General features: G+C 34.1%; 1 protein-coding gene across 2 annotated transcripts in view; it reads left to right on the top strand.

The window, feature by feature from the left end:
- SamDC (S-adenosylmethionine decarboxylase) overlaps nucleotides 1–17,230 on the top strand; it is a 102,085-nt gene that overhangs the window by 56,584 nt on the left and 28,271 nt on the right. The window contains exons 5-6 of one of the 2 annotated variants that reach the window (XM_072537859.1): nucleotides 10,642–10,734; nucleotides 15,753–15,773. In XM_072537859.1, the coding sequence (XP_072393960.1) occupies nucleotides 10,642–10,734; nucleotides 15,753–15,773 (114 nt within the window). The remainder of the gene's footprint in view (nucleotides 1–10,641; nucleotides 10,735–15,752; nucleotides 15,774–17,230) is intronic. The other variant, XM_072537860.1, reaches the window with a different exon arrangement.

The raw sequence follows: 17,230 nt of genomic DNA, 5'->3' as shown, positions 1-17,230 counted from the left end.
GATGTTCACGTTCATAATACGCGAAACTGTCACTATCTACGAACAAATCGCTGTAGATTACATCTCTCAGATAAAAATTGCCTTAATTATAACTATTACAATATTTTACCAAAAAGTATTAAACAATTAAGCAAGGGTTGTCAACTTTGAAACATTAGAAATGACATATTTTTCTTTATTCACTCACACCTAAATTATGGTGTAATCATATGAGACAATTTAACAAATGCACTTCAAATTTTTAGAATGCAAAAGAAAGCTGTCAGGATTTTAGCAGTGGTTAGTTATCTAGAACACTGCCGACCTTTCTTTATCAAATACAAAATTATGCCGCTACCTACTCTGTTTATATTTCAAGTTCTAACTGAAATTCACAGAAAACGGGTCCATTTAATAAAGCAGTCTGATGTCTACGTTCACAATACACAAAACTGTCTATACCTACGAACAAATCGCTGTACAAAATTGCCTTAATTATAACTACTACAATATTTTACCAACAAGTATTAAACAGCTAAACTGTAATAGTTTCGAAAAAGTTATAAAAAAATATATTCTAAAACATTGTTTCTACTGCTCAGAAGAATATATGACTCATTGCAGAACATCCACTGAACTGCTTACCGTAACTTTGCCATAAATCTTTTTCTGTTTAATATGTGTTCTTGTTTATGATATATTTAAGTTACGTTTTATATTCCTTTTTTTTACTTGCTACAAACAATATTTGTATTTATGTAGTTAAATAAATACTCTATTCATCTTCTAATAAGAATAGCACACATACTTTCCTCTTTTTAATATCAATTTCGATTGACACAATTCAGTGGAGATCTGGAGATCGTTGTTTAAAAAAGACCAGCTCCGCAACTTAGAGCTACTGAACATTCCACTGCGGATTAATTTTTCGTTCCCTTCCGATTCAGCAGACAGTTCTAGGAAACTACAACTTTTCCGTTCCTCTTTCGGTTCACAAACAACAAAGTTGTGTTTATTTCTTGTAATGGAATTATTTTGTTTTGTCTTATTCTATCAAACTGTAACTTGTTAATCAATTAATAATAATCAATCTGGAAGTATTTTTCGATTTCTGTGGAAACTTTGAGGTAATTTACTATTTCTGGTTCACCGACCTTTTATCAAACCAATTAACTACGTATATAAGTGACTATATTTATTCTGATTGATCGAATCGAATCTAAACGTTAGAACCTTGTTTAAGCTTATGCTTCTTAAAGGAGGGGCTGCTCACTTTTTTTGTGGGAGCTTTTGGGGGAGGCGAACAACGTTAGTTGCGATTAGTTATAGAGCGGGGCTTAGGTGGTGGTGATGTAAAAAACAAGCGCTATGAGGGAGAATTTAGAGGATACGCAGTCCAGTAAGGTATGGAAGTCCAGTAAGTCCAATTTCGATCAGGCCAAACCCGATTGAAGGCTTTTTGGACATCGCGGAAGATACCTATGGCGTATCTATTTGTTTCATTGAGGGCTTGTGATATGAAGGTTGCTGCTTCACTTGCAATCAATGCATTTTGTGCAGATTGTTCAGCTCTAAATAAAAATTGGAAGTTAAGGATGAGAAGATGCGCGTCTAGGAATTTTATGAATTTTTCCTTTAGAATCCTTTCGTAGACTAGTGGTTGATGCACGACTATATTTATATATTACTAGTGATTTCGCCCGTTGCCTTGCGACGGGGGATCCAATCAATTACCATCTACAGTCACTCAGTTTTTTCTGACCTTCTTTTATTTTATCGTGTCTCCCTCTAATTTTTACTGACACCCTTCTGTTTTATCGTGCCTCCCTCTAATTTCTTCTCTTCACTCTTCATATCCTTGCTCAATAATTTCTCAATTCGGGAGTAAACCCAATTATGGGAGTAAACCCATTCACGTGGGTAAACTCACTCGCATGAGTAAGTTCGTTGAACTTTGTATGTAGCATGTGTGAAATGTAGATCATATATGTAGATATATATATATATATATATATATATATATATATATATATATATATATATATATATATATATATATAAACTTGCGTGCATAGAAATCGGCCCACTGTAAACTTTTGACTTTAACTATATTTTTTTCAAGAAATATTCATCACAATACACAGATACAATACACAAATCACAAAAACAAATATACTGTTTGAAAGACAATTTAATATGCTTTAATGTGAGTATAAATTTATGAAAACTTATTTCGGCTTCCTATGTTTAACATAGTGAAATGAATTCATTAAGCAAATTAAGCTTTTTTATTATTAACATAAATAGGGTTATTGACAATTTAAAACTTAACACTTAATTTTTTAATAATGGGTATGACCTCCTCTTGCCCTAATAACATCTCTCATACGACTAATCAAGTTCGCTATTGTTGCTTGTGGGATGTTAAGCCACTCTTCTTCTGCTGCAAGAATAAGCTCTGGGATCGAGTCTGGGGTATGAAGTCTAGCTCGAATTCTTCGTTTTAGCTCATCCCATAAATGTTCGATCGGATTTAGGTCAGGACTGTTTGCTGGCCAGTCTATAACCTGAAAACCGACTTCTGCAATGTAATCTTGCACGATTCTTGCGGTGTGTGCCCTTGCATTGTCATGCATAAAGATAAATTCGTCTCCAATGTAGTCGACGTAAGGTACCACATGAATTGCTAAAATCTCCTCGATATATCTGGCAGCCGTTAAACCTCTTCTTCCGTGAACACGGTCGTCCCTACGAATGAACTCAAGATCGGTTCGTGCTCCTATAGAAATTGCACCCCAGATCATGCAGGAACCACCCCCATAAGCACTCCGCTCTTCAAAGCAGCATTCTGCAAATCTCTCTCCTGGTCTCCGGTACACTTTCCTTCTTCGGTCGCTACCATAGACACATATTTTGGTCTCATCTGAGAACAGAACAGATCCCCATTGTTCCAACGTCCAATTCCGATGATCCTGTGCAAAACGCAGGCGTGCTTGCCGATGAGCTGGAGTAAGTTTTGGACCAATCGCAGGTGTTTTAGGGGTCAGGTTATTTTCCCGCAGTCTTCGTCTCACTGTCCACTGACTAACAGCCACTCTTCGCACCTCACGGAGCTGTCGTTGCACCTGAACGGCATTAAGGTGACGATTTCTTAATGTTGTTGACACAATAAAGCGGTCATCACAAGCGGTTGTAAATCGTCGTCTGCCTGTTCCAGGTCGCCTATGAAAGGATCCAGTCTCCTCATAACGTTGGCACACTCTTCGAACCGCTGCGCGTGTCATATCCAATTGTCTAGCAACAGCTCGCTGACTAAGTCCATTTTCGATTAGAGCAATAACTTGGGCGGCTTTTTGTGGTGTAGTATGCATTAAACTAACACACTTGAACACTGCTGAGATTATGAAAAACGAATAATATGCAAATTTCACTTGCAAAGGCAATACTTTTACAATTAGACAAATTTGTTATTTTCGTGACAATCACCACATAAACACGTTTCATTTGTTTACCGGTTACTACGCATGTAAACGATAAGCCTTCTTGATAAATTTATACTCACATTAAAGCATATTAAATTGTCTTTCAAACAGTATATTTGTTTTTGTGATCTGATGAATATTTCTTGAAAAAAATATAGTTAAAGTCAAAAGTTTACAGTGGGCCGATTTCTATGCACGCAAGTGTATATATATATGTTTAAATTCAAATATGGTTGTGTGAACTAATCAAAACATTTGTCCTCCCTGTATTCCTACGATCCCTATAAGTACCGCCATCGGGCTCGTGGAATGTTTCCCTTTAAGGGAGAAGAGCACCAGTCGTTGAAAAGAACAGACGCAACCCGGCACGGGAACCCATGCACGCATATTAAATTGATTTCGTTCGTTGTTATGTAGTGCAAACCCTGGTAATTAGACCCAGCGGTAAGTTTTTACCTAGTTTTACCTAAACCTATAAATTGTTTTTGATTGTTTATTGCAACCATTTAAATTTTAATAATTATTTGCACCAATGAGGAAAAGTCCATTATTCTCGCCAGAGTTATCGAAGGAATAGTTCTGTTAATTAAGTACTATTAATTTGTAATAGTACATTTGTTTGTTAATACCCCACATTGGCCTATCTAGCCGGATTTGAACTCATTTATTGAAAAAATATTTTTTGTTATATTTAAATTTGAATGGTTGGTTTCGTCTCGTCGTATTTTTTATCGTTTTGAGGGTTCTTATCTTAAGTTTGCGTCTCTTGTCGTGGCTCGAGAATAATTTATGACCTTTTTGTAAAGTCGACCATATGGCACTTTTTAGAAGGGAATTATCGTCATTTTAATAAAGTATCGAATTACAAATCGGTAATTTCGGGGTTTTAGACCACATTTTTGTACACTTTCGTTTATATAATATTATTGGAACTTGTTAAAAATTTAAAATGGAAAAACTTGAAGAAAAGAATAGGAAGCTCAAATTTTTAAGAAAAACTGCTTTAAATGATATTCAGTTAATTTTCGATTTAGGTTTTAAGGCCCTTTCAGACGTTTCTATTCGCCCTTTATTTAAAATTAGACTGGAGGATTTAGATTCGATTCGCGAAGAGTTCTTAAAACATCACACTAATATTATTAGTAATATTCTTTCTGTACCAGACGCGGATACGAGGGTTGAAGAAAATGTTCGGGAATTATTTTTGGAACAATTTTATAAAATAAAACTATTTAGTGCGGAATTATCTGAGCCACAATTTGAAACTCCAGAACCGTTTAGATCAGTAGTAGTTCCACAATCTAATATTCGCTTGCCTAAAATAGAGCTGCCTAAATTTAAGGGTGATTTTAAGGAGTTTAGTTCGTTTTTAGACTTATATAATTCGGTTGTACATAATAACGCAGGCCTAGCAGACGTAGAAAAGTTTAAGTATTTGAAAGGATGTTTAGAAGGGACTCCACTTAGTTTGATTCGTAATTTGTCAATAAATAGCGATAATTATCAAATTGCTTACGATCTAATTGTTAAACGCTACACAAATGTTCGTCGTTGTGCGACCGCGCATTGGGATGCGATCTTGGGCGTACAGAAAATATCGGTAGTTAATTCGAAAAATCTGGCTAAATTAGTAGATACGTTTTTAGAAAATTTAGCCGCATTGAAAACATTAGGTCTTCCGACAGAACATTGGGATTTTATTATGTTTAATTTACTTTTGTCGAAATTAGACGCGGATTCAGTAAAATTATTTGAGTTAGAAAATAAATCGAATAAAATCCCGTCATTTCAAAAATTGGTAGAGTTTATTGAAACTCAGTACATTGCTTACGATAATTTGAATAGTAGCGTAAGTGAATCTAAGAAAACAGCGCAGGCCCCAACTTATACGGAGCCAAAGTGTAATTATAAACATTCTAATGTGTCAAGGCATAAGAATAGTTCATCCTTTGTTACAAATTCGTCATCAATATGTTGTGCTTTATGTAAACAAAGTCATTTTCTTAACCATTGCTCGTTGTTTTTGAAAAAATCTCCAAAAGAAAGATACCAATTTTGTAAAGAATCTTCCTCGTGTTTTAGGTGTCTTAATCAGGCTAATCATTCTGTCAAGTCGTGTCCAAAGGCCTTTAAATGTAGTAAATGTAATAGTCACCTTCATAATAGTTTGTTGCACTTTGATAGAAATCGTTGCAATAGTCAGTCGTCCACAGAAAATACTAATAATTCAGGGGCATCGGGAGTCGAACAAAATTCGCCTGAAATATCACATTGTGCTGCTAGTTTTGTAGGGAAGAAAAACGAAACAAAAAAGGAAATCTTGCTCGGTACTGTTTTAGTTCACGCGATTGATAGTAAGGGATGTAAACAGCCCTTGAGATGTCTTCTAGATTCAGGTTCAATGAGTTCGTTCATTAGTCACAAAGCTGCCAGTAGATTAGGCTGGCCTAAAACTCTTTGTTCATTTGAAGTTAACGGACTCAATTCGATGCAAACGAAACTGAGTCAAGGTCAAATAAGTTTTTCTATCCAACCTCGTCATCAGGAGTCACCGGTGTTTCACTTGGAGGCTATTATTACAGATCGGGTTTGCTCGGATTTGCCGAGCACCAAAATTGACATATCGACGTGGAATTATATTAAAAATTTGAAGTTAGCCGATCCCGAATTTAACTGTAGTCAATCTATAGATTTGTTAATTGGTTATAGCATATTTTCGAAGGTGTTGTTAGAAGGTAAAATTGAAGGTAAAGCGGGACAACCAGATGCCCTAAATACCGTTTTTGGTTATATTTTGTTAGGACCTACTAGCACACCTAACCTTTCGTCGACTTCGCTTGTTTGTCTTTCAAATATTGAAGACCCACTAAATTCTTCGTTAACGAAATTTTGGGAACTGGAAAACGTACCGGAAAAGCCAGTTTCAGAACCAGAAGACGTTCTGTGTGAGAACATTTATCTGGAAACGCATAATCGGGACGTCTCGGGTAAATATGTTGTATCTTTGCCTTTTCGTGAATCGCCGCCTTGTTTGCAAGATAGCTATGATATTGCTTTAAATAGATTGCTATCATTAGAACGACGCTTATCTCGTCAACCAAGTTTGAAAAAAGAATATTCTTTTCATATGCAGGAGTATCTTGATTTAGGTCATATGCAGTTAGTCTCTAATGCCGAAAAGAAAAGGGGAAAGTATTATATTCCACATCATTGCGTTGTGAAACCAGATAGTGTTTCAAGTAAAATTCGAGTTGTATATAATGCGTCTCAGAAAAGTCCCAGTCGCGGTAAATCTTTAAACGACTATTTACTGGTCGGTCCTAAGCTGCAACAGAACATAGTCTCGTTGTTGTTGAATTTTAGACTTAATCGTTTTGCGCTGTGTGCGGACATTCGTCAGATGTATCGTAATATTTTAGTCGCTCCTGAACACACGGATTATCAACGCGTGTTATGGAGATTTTCTAGCGCTGAGGAAATTCAGGAATATCGTTTATTAACCGTTACTTTTGGAATAGTATCTTCGCCGTATCTCGCTTTAAGAACTCTCCAACAATTAGCATTAGACGAAGGCTCTCGTTTTCCTAAAGCCGTCTCGCTTATTCGTCATGCTTCGTATATTGATGATTTTGTTTTTGGTGCTTCGACTCTCGAAGAAGCACAAACTTTAGTTGACGAATTAGTCGCTTTGTTAAAGTTAGGAGGCTTTGAGTTACGGAAATGGTGTTCGAATGAACCCAAATTGTTGTCGCAGTTTCCTGAATCCCATATTAATCCTCACTCCATTAATTTTGATCCAGAAGCAAATGGTCCTTCATTAAAAATCCTTGGTTTGAAGTGGATTGCACAGTCCGACGTCTTTCAATTTTCAGTCAAATTGCAAGACGTCCCTTGTACCAAAAGATCGTTTTTGTCCGACTTAGCTCGAATTTATGATCCTTGTGGTTACTTAACACCTATTACCTTTTTCATTAAACATTTAATCCAACAACTTTGGGCAACCGGTCTTAAATGGGATGATCGTCCTCCTTCGGAAATAATTCGTGTATGGGAACAATATAAGAGCGAACTATCTCTTATTTCACAGTTCAAAATTCCTCGTTTTTTGAATATTTCCTCATGTCCCATCTTAGAGCTTCATGGATTTGCCGATGCTAGTGAAAAGGGATATGCTTGTGTCGTTTATATTCGTAGTATTGATATTCGTAACCTAGTTCAAGTTAATTTACTGTGTGAAAAATCGAAAGTAGCTCCTATAAAACAGATTACTATACCTCGATTAGAATTGTTAGCTGCTGTTCATTTGGTAAAACTTATGTCGTTTGTGTTAGAGTCGTGGAAGCATATAATATTTCAAAATGTATATGCTTGGCTAGATTCTCAAATCGTATTGCACTGGATTAAAAGCTCCCACTCGAGATTCAAAACTTTCGTCGCAAGTAGCATTTCGTATATCCAGTCCCATAGTCAAAATTATTCTTGGCATTATATCGAATCTCGAAATAATGCAGCCGATGCGCCTTCGCGAGGCATGCTACCGGCCGCTTTTCTATCAAAATTAGACTGGTTAACAGGTCCTTCGTTTTTGTATAATATTCCATTAATTTTTCCAGAGGTTCCTCCCTCATTGCAGGAAAAATCCTCTTTGGAAGAGATAAAGAAAGCTTTAGTGTTTGTTTCCACTCGTGAGGAACATTTTTTGTCTTGTTTGTTAAAAAATAAATCGTCTTTTACCTCGATCCAAAGAATTTTGGCTTTTATGTTGCGATTCGCGCACAACTCTCGTTATAAAAGGTCGAAACGGTCAGGACCCTTGACTTTCGTAGAATTCGAAGACTCATTGATTATTCTTGTCAGATTTACACAAGAAAAGTATTTTGAAGAACATCTTCAATCAAATTCTTTTCCAAAACCATTTCGTAAGTTGGGAGTATTTTTAGATGATAGTACTCAGTGTTTAAGAGTAGGTGGTCGTCTATCTCAGTCTTCGTTATCGTATGAAGCAAAACACCCGTTTTTGTTACCAAAAAAATCTCGTCTTACTACTCTTCTAGTTCGTCATTATCATGAGAAGTATTTACATGCTGGATTTAAGAGTACTCAGTTTTTGGTTAGTCAAAGGTTTTGGATAATGTCTTCTAAACAAGCCGTTAATTCGGTATTGTCCAAATGTATTAGATGTTGGAAACAATCTCCTAAAAACTTACAACCCCCTATGGGTAATTTGCCTAAATTTCGTCTCGGTGCCATTAAACCCTTTTCGATTTGTGGGTTAGATTATGGTGGACCGTTCTCGATAACCATGTCTCGTTACAGAGGAGTTAGAACTCAAAAGCCCTATTTGTGTCTATTTGTATGTTGCGCTACAAAGGCTTTAAATCTTGAATTAGCTAGTGATTTGACCGCGGAAGCTTTTTGGCCGCTTTACAACGTTTTTATTAATTTTGTTTTGTTCGGCTTTTGTCAATAAAACCGCGACGAAACCACCATTTTAATTTTAATTTTTTTATTGTAGTTTAAGTTTTGAATATTTGTTTAAGATTTGTATAGGAATTGTTTGTATTAATTATCGTTTTAGTTGTTTAAGTAATGATAGTATTTAGAATTCGTTTTGTTTTTTAAAGACCTTATGGCCTTTAAAGGGGGGAGAATGTTTAAATTCAAATATGGTTGTGTGAACTAATCAAAACATTTGCCCTCCCTGTATTCCTACGATCCCTATAAGTACCGCCATCGGGCTCGTGGAATGTTTCCCTTTAAGGGAGAAGAGCACCAGTCGTTGAAAAGAACAGACGCAACCCGGCACGGGAACCCATGCACGCATATTAAATTGATTTCGTTCGTTGTTATGTAGTGCAAACCCTGGTAATTAGACCCAGCGGTAAGTTTTTACCTAGTTTTACCTAAACCTATAAATTGTTTTTGATTGTTTATTGCAACCATTTAAATTTTAATAATTATTTGCACCAATGAGGAAAAGTCCATTATTCTCGCCAGAGTTATCGAAGGAATAGTTCTGTTAATTAAGTACTATTAATTTGTAATAGTACATTTGTTTGTTAATACCCCACAATATATATAAAGTAACATCAAGCTTTAAATTATTTTGCTTAATAAATCTTACCTAAAAATTACAGTAACCAATAATTTTGGCAAATTTTACGAAAAAATTAATTACTGAAATAGTAGTAAGTAGTAAAATTTCCAAGTAAGGATATTTGAATCATCAATTTGTAAAATTAATTAGCAATAAATCAACCAGATCGTTTCAAGAACAAAATATGATTGTTTAAGACTCAATAAGTTGAAATTTCAGTTTTCAGATTTCTTTCCAAGGAGGCGCAGAAGCTATCGTCCCGCACAAACTGCCTTTCCGTGTGACGCAATCATATCCTTTTATTAGATTAAATAAGAGTGAGTTTTTGCCATGTATGCCATATTAACCTATAATAATTAAATTTGAAAAGGAAACCGGGATGTGGCATTCAGGTAGTGACCGATGGGGAGAAACATATCTTTATTATCGTCTACGCATGGAGCTATGGTTTTTAATTTAATTTACTTTATTTTTTTATTTTATTTTATTAAGAAACACGCATGAGACTGCGTTTACTACTCCACTGAGTGCGTGGTCTCGCGATCTCTCGTTAGGGTCGTTTCATTGCGTTTCAGTCGTTTTGATATTATCATAACCCTGCGCGATCCAACGCGCGCAAGATCCGTGGATCGTGCAAGAAAACAATCAATTACAATGAAATAAGAACAAATAATGTGTGTTAAAAAATGAATTTTAAATTGATGAGTGAAATATATATTAAGGAAAATCTAATGAAAGAATGTATATAAAGGTGTTTAGGTCATACTGAACGTAGCAATCAAAGTCACCGATTAGAAAAGTTGTTCAGCATTGGGTCCGTGAAACGTGTTAGAGAGGAAAATAGTAAGAGATAGTTAGTCAAGAGATGCGTGTGAAAAGGACTTAAGAACTCTGTTTTGAACGGTCTCGAAATCCAGACGTAGGCCCAGAATAATGTTAAAAGAGAAGGAATGATTAATCTTCTAATACTCGTTTAGTAATTATTCTTATACCATATTGTCGATTGCTATGATTACTTTGAAAAGCTTGTAGCAAATGAAAAATATTTTATAGTTTTATAAATTGTTAATCTATTATTTTCAGAAAGCGGGGATTGACAAGATAATTCCCAATATGATAATTGATGATTTCCTCTTCAATCCTTGCGGATACTCCATGAACGGTGTTACTAAAAATGTAAGTTAATTTTTCAGTTTTACTAATAGCATAGTATTATAGTTCGTCTCACCTTGACTTTGCAGTACAAGCTCTTATGGCCAACGACGCGACGATTCCAAATTTTATCAGAAAATGGTTTGAAGAAAATGTGCATATTTGTAGTATAGTAAATATAAAACGATTTTATTTGACGAAACTACTATTACGACATATTTTTTAAACATTATATTTCAAAAATATATCTCATTTTTAAAAATATGTCCTGTAAATAAATGAAAATGAAAAAAATTTCCGAATTTTTAATTAAAAATACTTGAAAAACAGTTTATAAAAATTACTTACCTTCTGACGAAATCAATTATAATCGGTAAAAAACACTGTCTTTTCGAGTGCTTGCAGAATTTCTAATTTTTTTCGACCAATTTCTGTACTGTTTAATTTAACATAAGGTTTTTTTGACACCTAATGCATAAATTCAAATTAGTTATGTTATTTTTCATACTTTCATTAAAAACATATGATAAATAAAAAGGTAGCCACTTGGACGCACATTGACCTTTAGTCTTTTTATTCCGCTTCGCGTATAACTTCTCACAGTTATACGGTTCTAAGCGTTCGGCGCGTGTGAATTAAATGAAAATAATCATGTATACATTTATATTTAAGAACTTAAAAATGTTAAATCGTAATAAGTATACACATAGTTATAATATATTTCAACTACATACTTCAGTTTTTATTCCATTCTTGGTAGCCTTGAACGTTATCGAGGCGAAAGTAAGGAATGTCCTTATCGAGTCCAAAAATTGCCAAATTTGCACAGTCGTGGTTTTGGCATTGTACTACATTTTGGTCAATTTAACTGGTTCAATGAACTAACGAAAATTAATTCAACTTTGAGAATTAAGACTTAGTTTTAATGAGTGAGCGAATACAGTCAGCTGATGACAGTTTATTGTAATGACAAAATGTCAGTTGTATGAAAAAAGTTGATTTTGATATAATATATCAAAATTTATACTAAGTTTTGATTCAAACTGTCTAATGTTCGATTACAAATACTTTTGGATAAAATTGTTATCGCTACGCTAAAAACTCCATACCAAGGATGGATTGGACTGAAATTGCCCTGTTCCGTAGACTGAAAAGTCGTGGTGAGACGGACTATGACTTTGTATTCTTATGTTTTAAAAGCAATTATTATAACACATTGAAATACGTAAATTGAAGGAGAGCAAATGTGCTATGAGTATCTTATTATTCACAAGGAAACAATTCCTGTAGTTGGCTGTATACCATGTACCACAAAAATTTTTATTTAAAAATTCCTTTATAAAAGGTATAATAATAAAAACCCTATCGTGCTACATCACAAAACGTTTTCAGAATAACTATTCCATCATCAGTGATATCTGGATGTACAGCTGGTTCCTAAAAAAACTGATACGACTCTTAAGCGTATGTTACGAATAATTAATATTTTTTTTATCATGAAACTTCAGAAAACAAACTCCGATTAGGGAAAAAATTTAAATAATTTAGAAGACAGCAAGAGAACAGTAAGTAATGGGAATTAATTAGTTTTTTATATTGTTAATTTTATATATTGTAGGAATTTGAGTTGTTTTTTCGCAAATAAAAACAGTTTACTACAAATTCATCGATTGCTGGCTGTACAATAAAGACAAATTCCCAACAGCGTATTTTGTAGAAAATTGAGCAGTGTATTTTGAAGAATAAATACTTATTATTTACATACTGTCACTGTCACTACCAACTCTTAAAATTTGTCAGATTACTTATTCTGTTCAACCTCAAAAAAGGCTCTACATGCTAACAAAGAACAAAAAGCAAGAATTGTAACAAAATTAGAAGATGGTTGGCCACTATCTGCCGTAGCAAATCATTTTAACGTGAGCAGAACAACAGTTTTTAATAATAATAAAAGATGGAGATAACAAGAAACTCTCGAACGAAAGCAAGGTTCTGGAAGACCAAAAATATCTACCGCTCATGAAGATCGTACGCTTTTGGAGAGATTAGAAGAGAATCCTTTTGAAGATGCGAAAACAAGAATTATGACACAGTTTCCGAGAAGAAAGACAACAATTTGGCGCAGAATTAAAGCATTGCGTCTTAGGTACCGAACTGCAGCAAAAAAAAAACAAGTTCTTACACAACAGAAGCAATCAAGACATATTTGCTTTAAACCATCAGCTGCAAAATCAAGATTTTTGAGACAGGGTAATATTTACAGATGAGAAAATTTTTTAATCTTCTAAAAATGGCAAAATTGGGGTGTATAGACCAGATAATAATAGATTTAATCCTGTATATGTTGATAGATATCGAGCAGCTGGTCATTTTAGCGCCAATGTATGGGGATGGATTTCATCTAGATGAATGGGAATGGTATGGCGTATTTATGGCAGGTTTGTTGGGCAGACTTATCTGAATATTACATTACCATGGCCCAGCTACCGTCCAGGTTTAAACCCAATCGAGAATGTGTGAGGGGTCTGAATCCATTTTGATAATCACCAATTATATTTTCGGAGTATTCTGACAATCTAGTGTAGATAATGCCAGAAAGTATAAGACCAACTGCCATTCCTCCGGCATTTGTTCCTTGGTCTATACCAAATTTATCAGGTAATAGATTCTTCCCCAGAGTTCGGGTCCTCCATATTTCAAGAATTCTGCCTAAACTCCGTCTCTTCCTGCGCTTTACTGTTTTTTAGTTTCTTTATTATTTGAACTACTTCATAACTCGGATTTTGATCATTTAAATTGTCTGCATTTAGGTTTTCCTCAAAATATTCTTTCCATCTAAATATATTTTTGTTTCTCTGTTAGTAGTTCTCCGTCCTTGTCTTTGCATATTGTCAATTTTGGTCTAAATGACTGTGTGCTTTCTTTTATTCTTTTATAGAATTTTCTGCTCTCGTGTCTGTTGTTCTAGGATTTCTTGTACTTGTTTTTTCAAAACCTCTCTTTTTTCTTCTTCATATTCTAGTCGCTTGTATTCTCTTTTTGTTATAAGGGAACGTGTGGGGGGTTATTATAAAACGGTTGTATCGGCGTAATTTTATACCTCAAAATGCTGAAGAGCTGTGGCACGGTATACAACAGGTTTGGAAAGAGCTCTCTGAGAAGACAATTTCATAGTTCCTTTTAGGCAGATTACAAGTTGTTATCAATGCTGATGGAGGTTACTATTTAACTGGGAATAAGCCACAATTAAAGGTTAAAATACGTTTATTGACGTTTCAATTTCCACTTCGGAAATCGTTCTCAAAATACAAACATTAGTAAATTGAATTACTAATGTTTGTATTTTGAGAACGATTTCCGAAGTGGAAATTGAAACGTCAATAAACGTATTTTAACCTTTAATTGTGGCTTATTCCCAGTTAAATAGTAATTAATTTAAAATGCCACAAGAAAATAGCTTCAGAACAATACTGATGGAGGTATTACAAAATATTAATTTTATTTTTACATACCTAAATTTAGTATAGTTTTGTTCCAGACCCTCGCTTTCTTTCGAGAGTTTCTTGTTCCCTCCATTTTTTATTAACAGAAAAACTGTGATTCTGCTTATGTTAAAATGTTTTGCTGCCTCTGATAGTGCCCACTTATCTTTTAATTTGGTTACAATTTTTGCTTTAATATATTGTTGAGTTAAGTCGTTTGTTTTATTCCTTAATAATAATAAAAATAATATTTGTTAAAACTATCATTTATATACTCTTTGCCCTATTTTAAGTAAAAACTATTATTTATATACTCTTTATAAAATGCAGAAATTCAAAATAATATCAAAATTTATTAACCTTATACCTTAATAATTATTACAATTGATGAATTAACATATGTAATCAATTGTTTGTTGTTTGTTTGTTTATTTTATTATTTGTCTGTCATAATAAATATAATATAATGTCAGACCAATCAAATACACTGCTCAAAATGATCAAATCTCAAATGATCAAAGAGTCGTATCAGTTTTTTAGGAACCAGCTGTACATGTTTGAAGCCACTAAATATGTCGGTAAAAACCCTTTAAATGTAGTTTGATTAACTTTAATCTTTGATAATTAATCTTTGATAATTAATCTTTGATAATTAAAAACTATGATGTTTGATTTACAAAAGGAATTAATCACATGGCAACGTCGTATTCGTTGATTTTTTCTATGCATTCCTGGAATGGATTTGTTGTACTACGATTCGACCTTTTCCTTTATATATAAGTCGTTAAATGGTTAACTTTGCAATTTCAGTCATTTTGAACATATTTTCACCGAGTAATCGACACTTTTTTAATATTTTGGTGTTAGTGTTCTACTACAAAATAAGCTTTATAGACCTTTGTTCTTTACTATGACACTTTTGAAAATGTTCTCAGGTGTGCTGCTTAGCAGAGTGATATGAAGTTAATTACGGAATTGTGACGGGATGTAAATTCTAAATTAAAAAATTTCTTAGTATTACGGTTTATAGTAAAACTGCATCATTGTTTCGCATTTTTCCAAGGATAATTTCACATAATAACATAATAATATTTGAAGGTTTTAATCTTCTGATTCTGTTATTTGTATACCAAGTGATTATAACGCCAGTTTATTATTCTTTCTTAATTTTCATATATTTTCCCAATATTTATAGGTTATTTCGCAGAACTGCTGACCATTTTATATAAGAAATATTTTCCAAGTCATTCAACAATTCAAAGAATTTTAAAAACGTTTGAAAATACTGGGATCGTAGTTCCTAATTGTACCTGTACAAAAAATACCGCTGAGGTACCAAGAAATTTACAAAATCAAAACGAAATCAATGTATTAACAGCAGTAGTTGAAAATCCTACAATAAGTTCTCGAATCATTGCAGACCAGCATTTTGCTTACGTATAGAACTGATAACACTAATTTCTTAAACTAAACAAAAAGACATTGTTTAAATATTTGCTTTTAAAACTTTGGCAGAAAATTGGTATGTTTATATTTATATTATTTTTCATGCATGCACAGATATGTTCAGAACTTGAAGACGTAAGTAACATAACCCGTAAGCCTTAAACGAATGTTCTAATCATTTTTACCTTTTCAAATAGTTACAGTAGTACCTAGGGAGGTAAACTGCTTACTATTCCCGTAATTGTAGTCCAGGGTTCATGTAATTTTGGTTAAAACTAAGTTTGATCCATTGTGTATTGATTACGTATAAATAATATACGTAAATATTAGTTTTATATCAATATTTTAGTCGCATCTTGTTATTTTTATTTTAATAATTTCTTTTGCATGTATTATGAATAGTCAGACTAATAATTATAACATAGTTTGTCTGTTGTATATTTGCACAAAATTCTCTGTTGATGGATCTGTCTACTTTAATTTCACTATGACAGGAAAACTTAAACAAATAGCTCTCAGTACCGAGCAAACTTTAAATTCAAAGGGTGCGAAGAATCCCCCGGCTTGCCACAGTGAAGTTAATAAATAAAATAGCGATGAGACCATGAGACAAAATAGACAAGATTCGCAGTATACACATAGAGTTCTTCTTCTTTTGGCATCATAACCCTGGATGGGACTTTGTCCGTCTGGCTATGTCCTTCCATTCAGATCTCTCTTGGCCTTTCTCCTCCATTGTCTTATATTCATGGTTTTCAGGTCGTCTTCCACGTCATCCAACCATCTCGTCCTGGGCTTTCCTTTTTTCCGCCTTCCTACCGGTTTCCACTGTAACATTTCTCCTGATTCTCCATGTGCCGTCTTCCTCTTGCACCGGGTCATATACTTTTCTCAGTATCTTTCGCTCGAATGTCATGAGTTGGGCTTCCTCTTTTTCGTCATTACCCAGGTTTCACAACCATACGTTACTACGGGTCTAATCAAAGTTCTGTAGATAGTAATTTTGGTTCTTTTGTCTAATAATTTCGATGTCATCAATCTTTTATTAGCATAGTATGTACGATTTCCATTGGAAATACGTGCATTAATTTCGCTACTTACGGAATTCTTCTGATTGATTTCTGTGCCCAGATATGTGAAGGCATCCACACGTTTAATAGTATATGTCTATTGCTATATTATTTTCATTCACAGGTATTCATTTGATGGTCATGTACTTAGTTTTTGTTTCGTTTATTTTAAGCCCTATTTTTTGTGCTTCAGGATCGATTTCTTTGAACGTTTCCATTAGTCGTGTCTTGCTTCTACTAATAATGGCGACATCGTCTGCATATGCAGTAATTTGTACTGTTTTGGTGTTTATATGGCCGGTTACATTGGTTTTTCTGATGACTGCTTCAAGAACTAGGTTGAACAGCATGGTTGGAAGTGCGTCTCCCTGTCTCACCCCCATGTTAATGTCAAACAGGGGAGACAGTTCTCCATCTACTCTAACTGCGGCTTTTGAACCCTGCAACGTCATTTTTATGAGGTTGATATGTTTTTTTGGTATACCTATCAAAAGCTTGTTTAAAGTCTATATACATATTATA

This window comes from Diabrotica undecimpunctata, chromosome 7 (genome assembly GCF_040954645.1).
Source record: "Diabrotica undecimpunctata isolate CICGRU chromosome 7, icDiaUnde3, whole genome shotgun sequence".
NCBI classification, from domain to species: Eukaryota; Metazoa; Arthropoda; class Insecta; order Coleoptera; family Chrysomelidae; genus Diabrotica; species Diabrotica undecimpunctata.
Note: the sequence above shows the minus strand (reverse complement) of the source record. Positions and strands in the feature narration are given on the sequence as shown.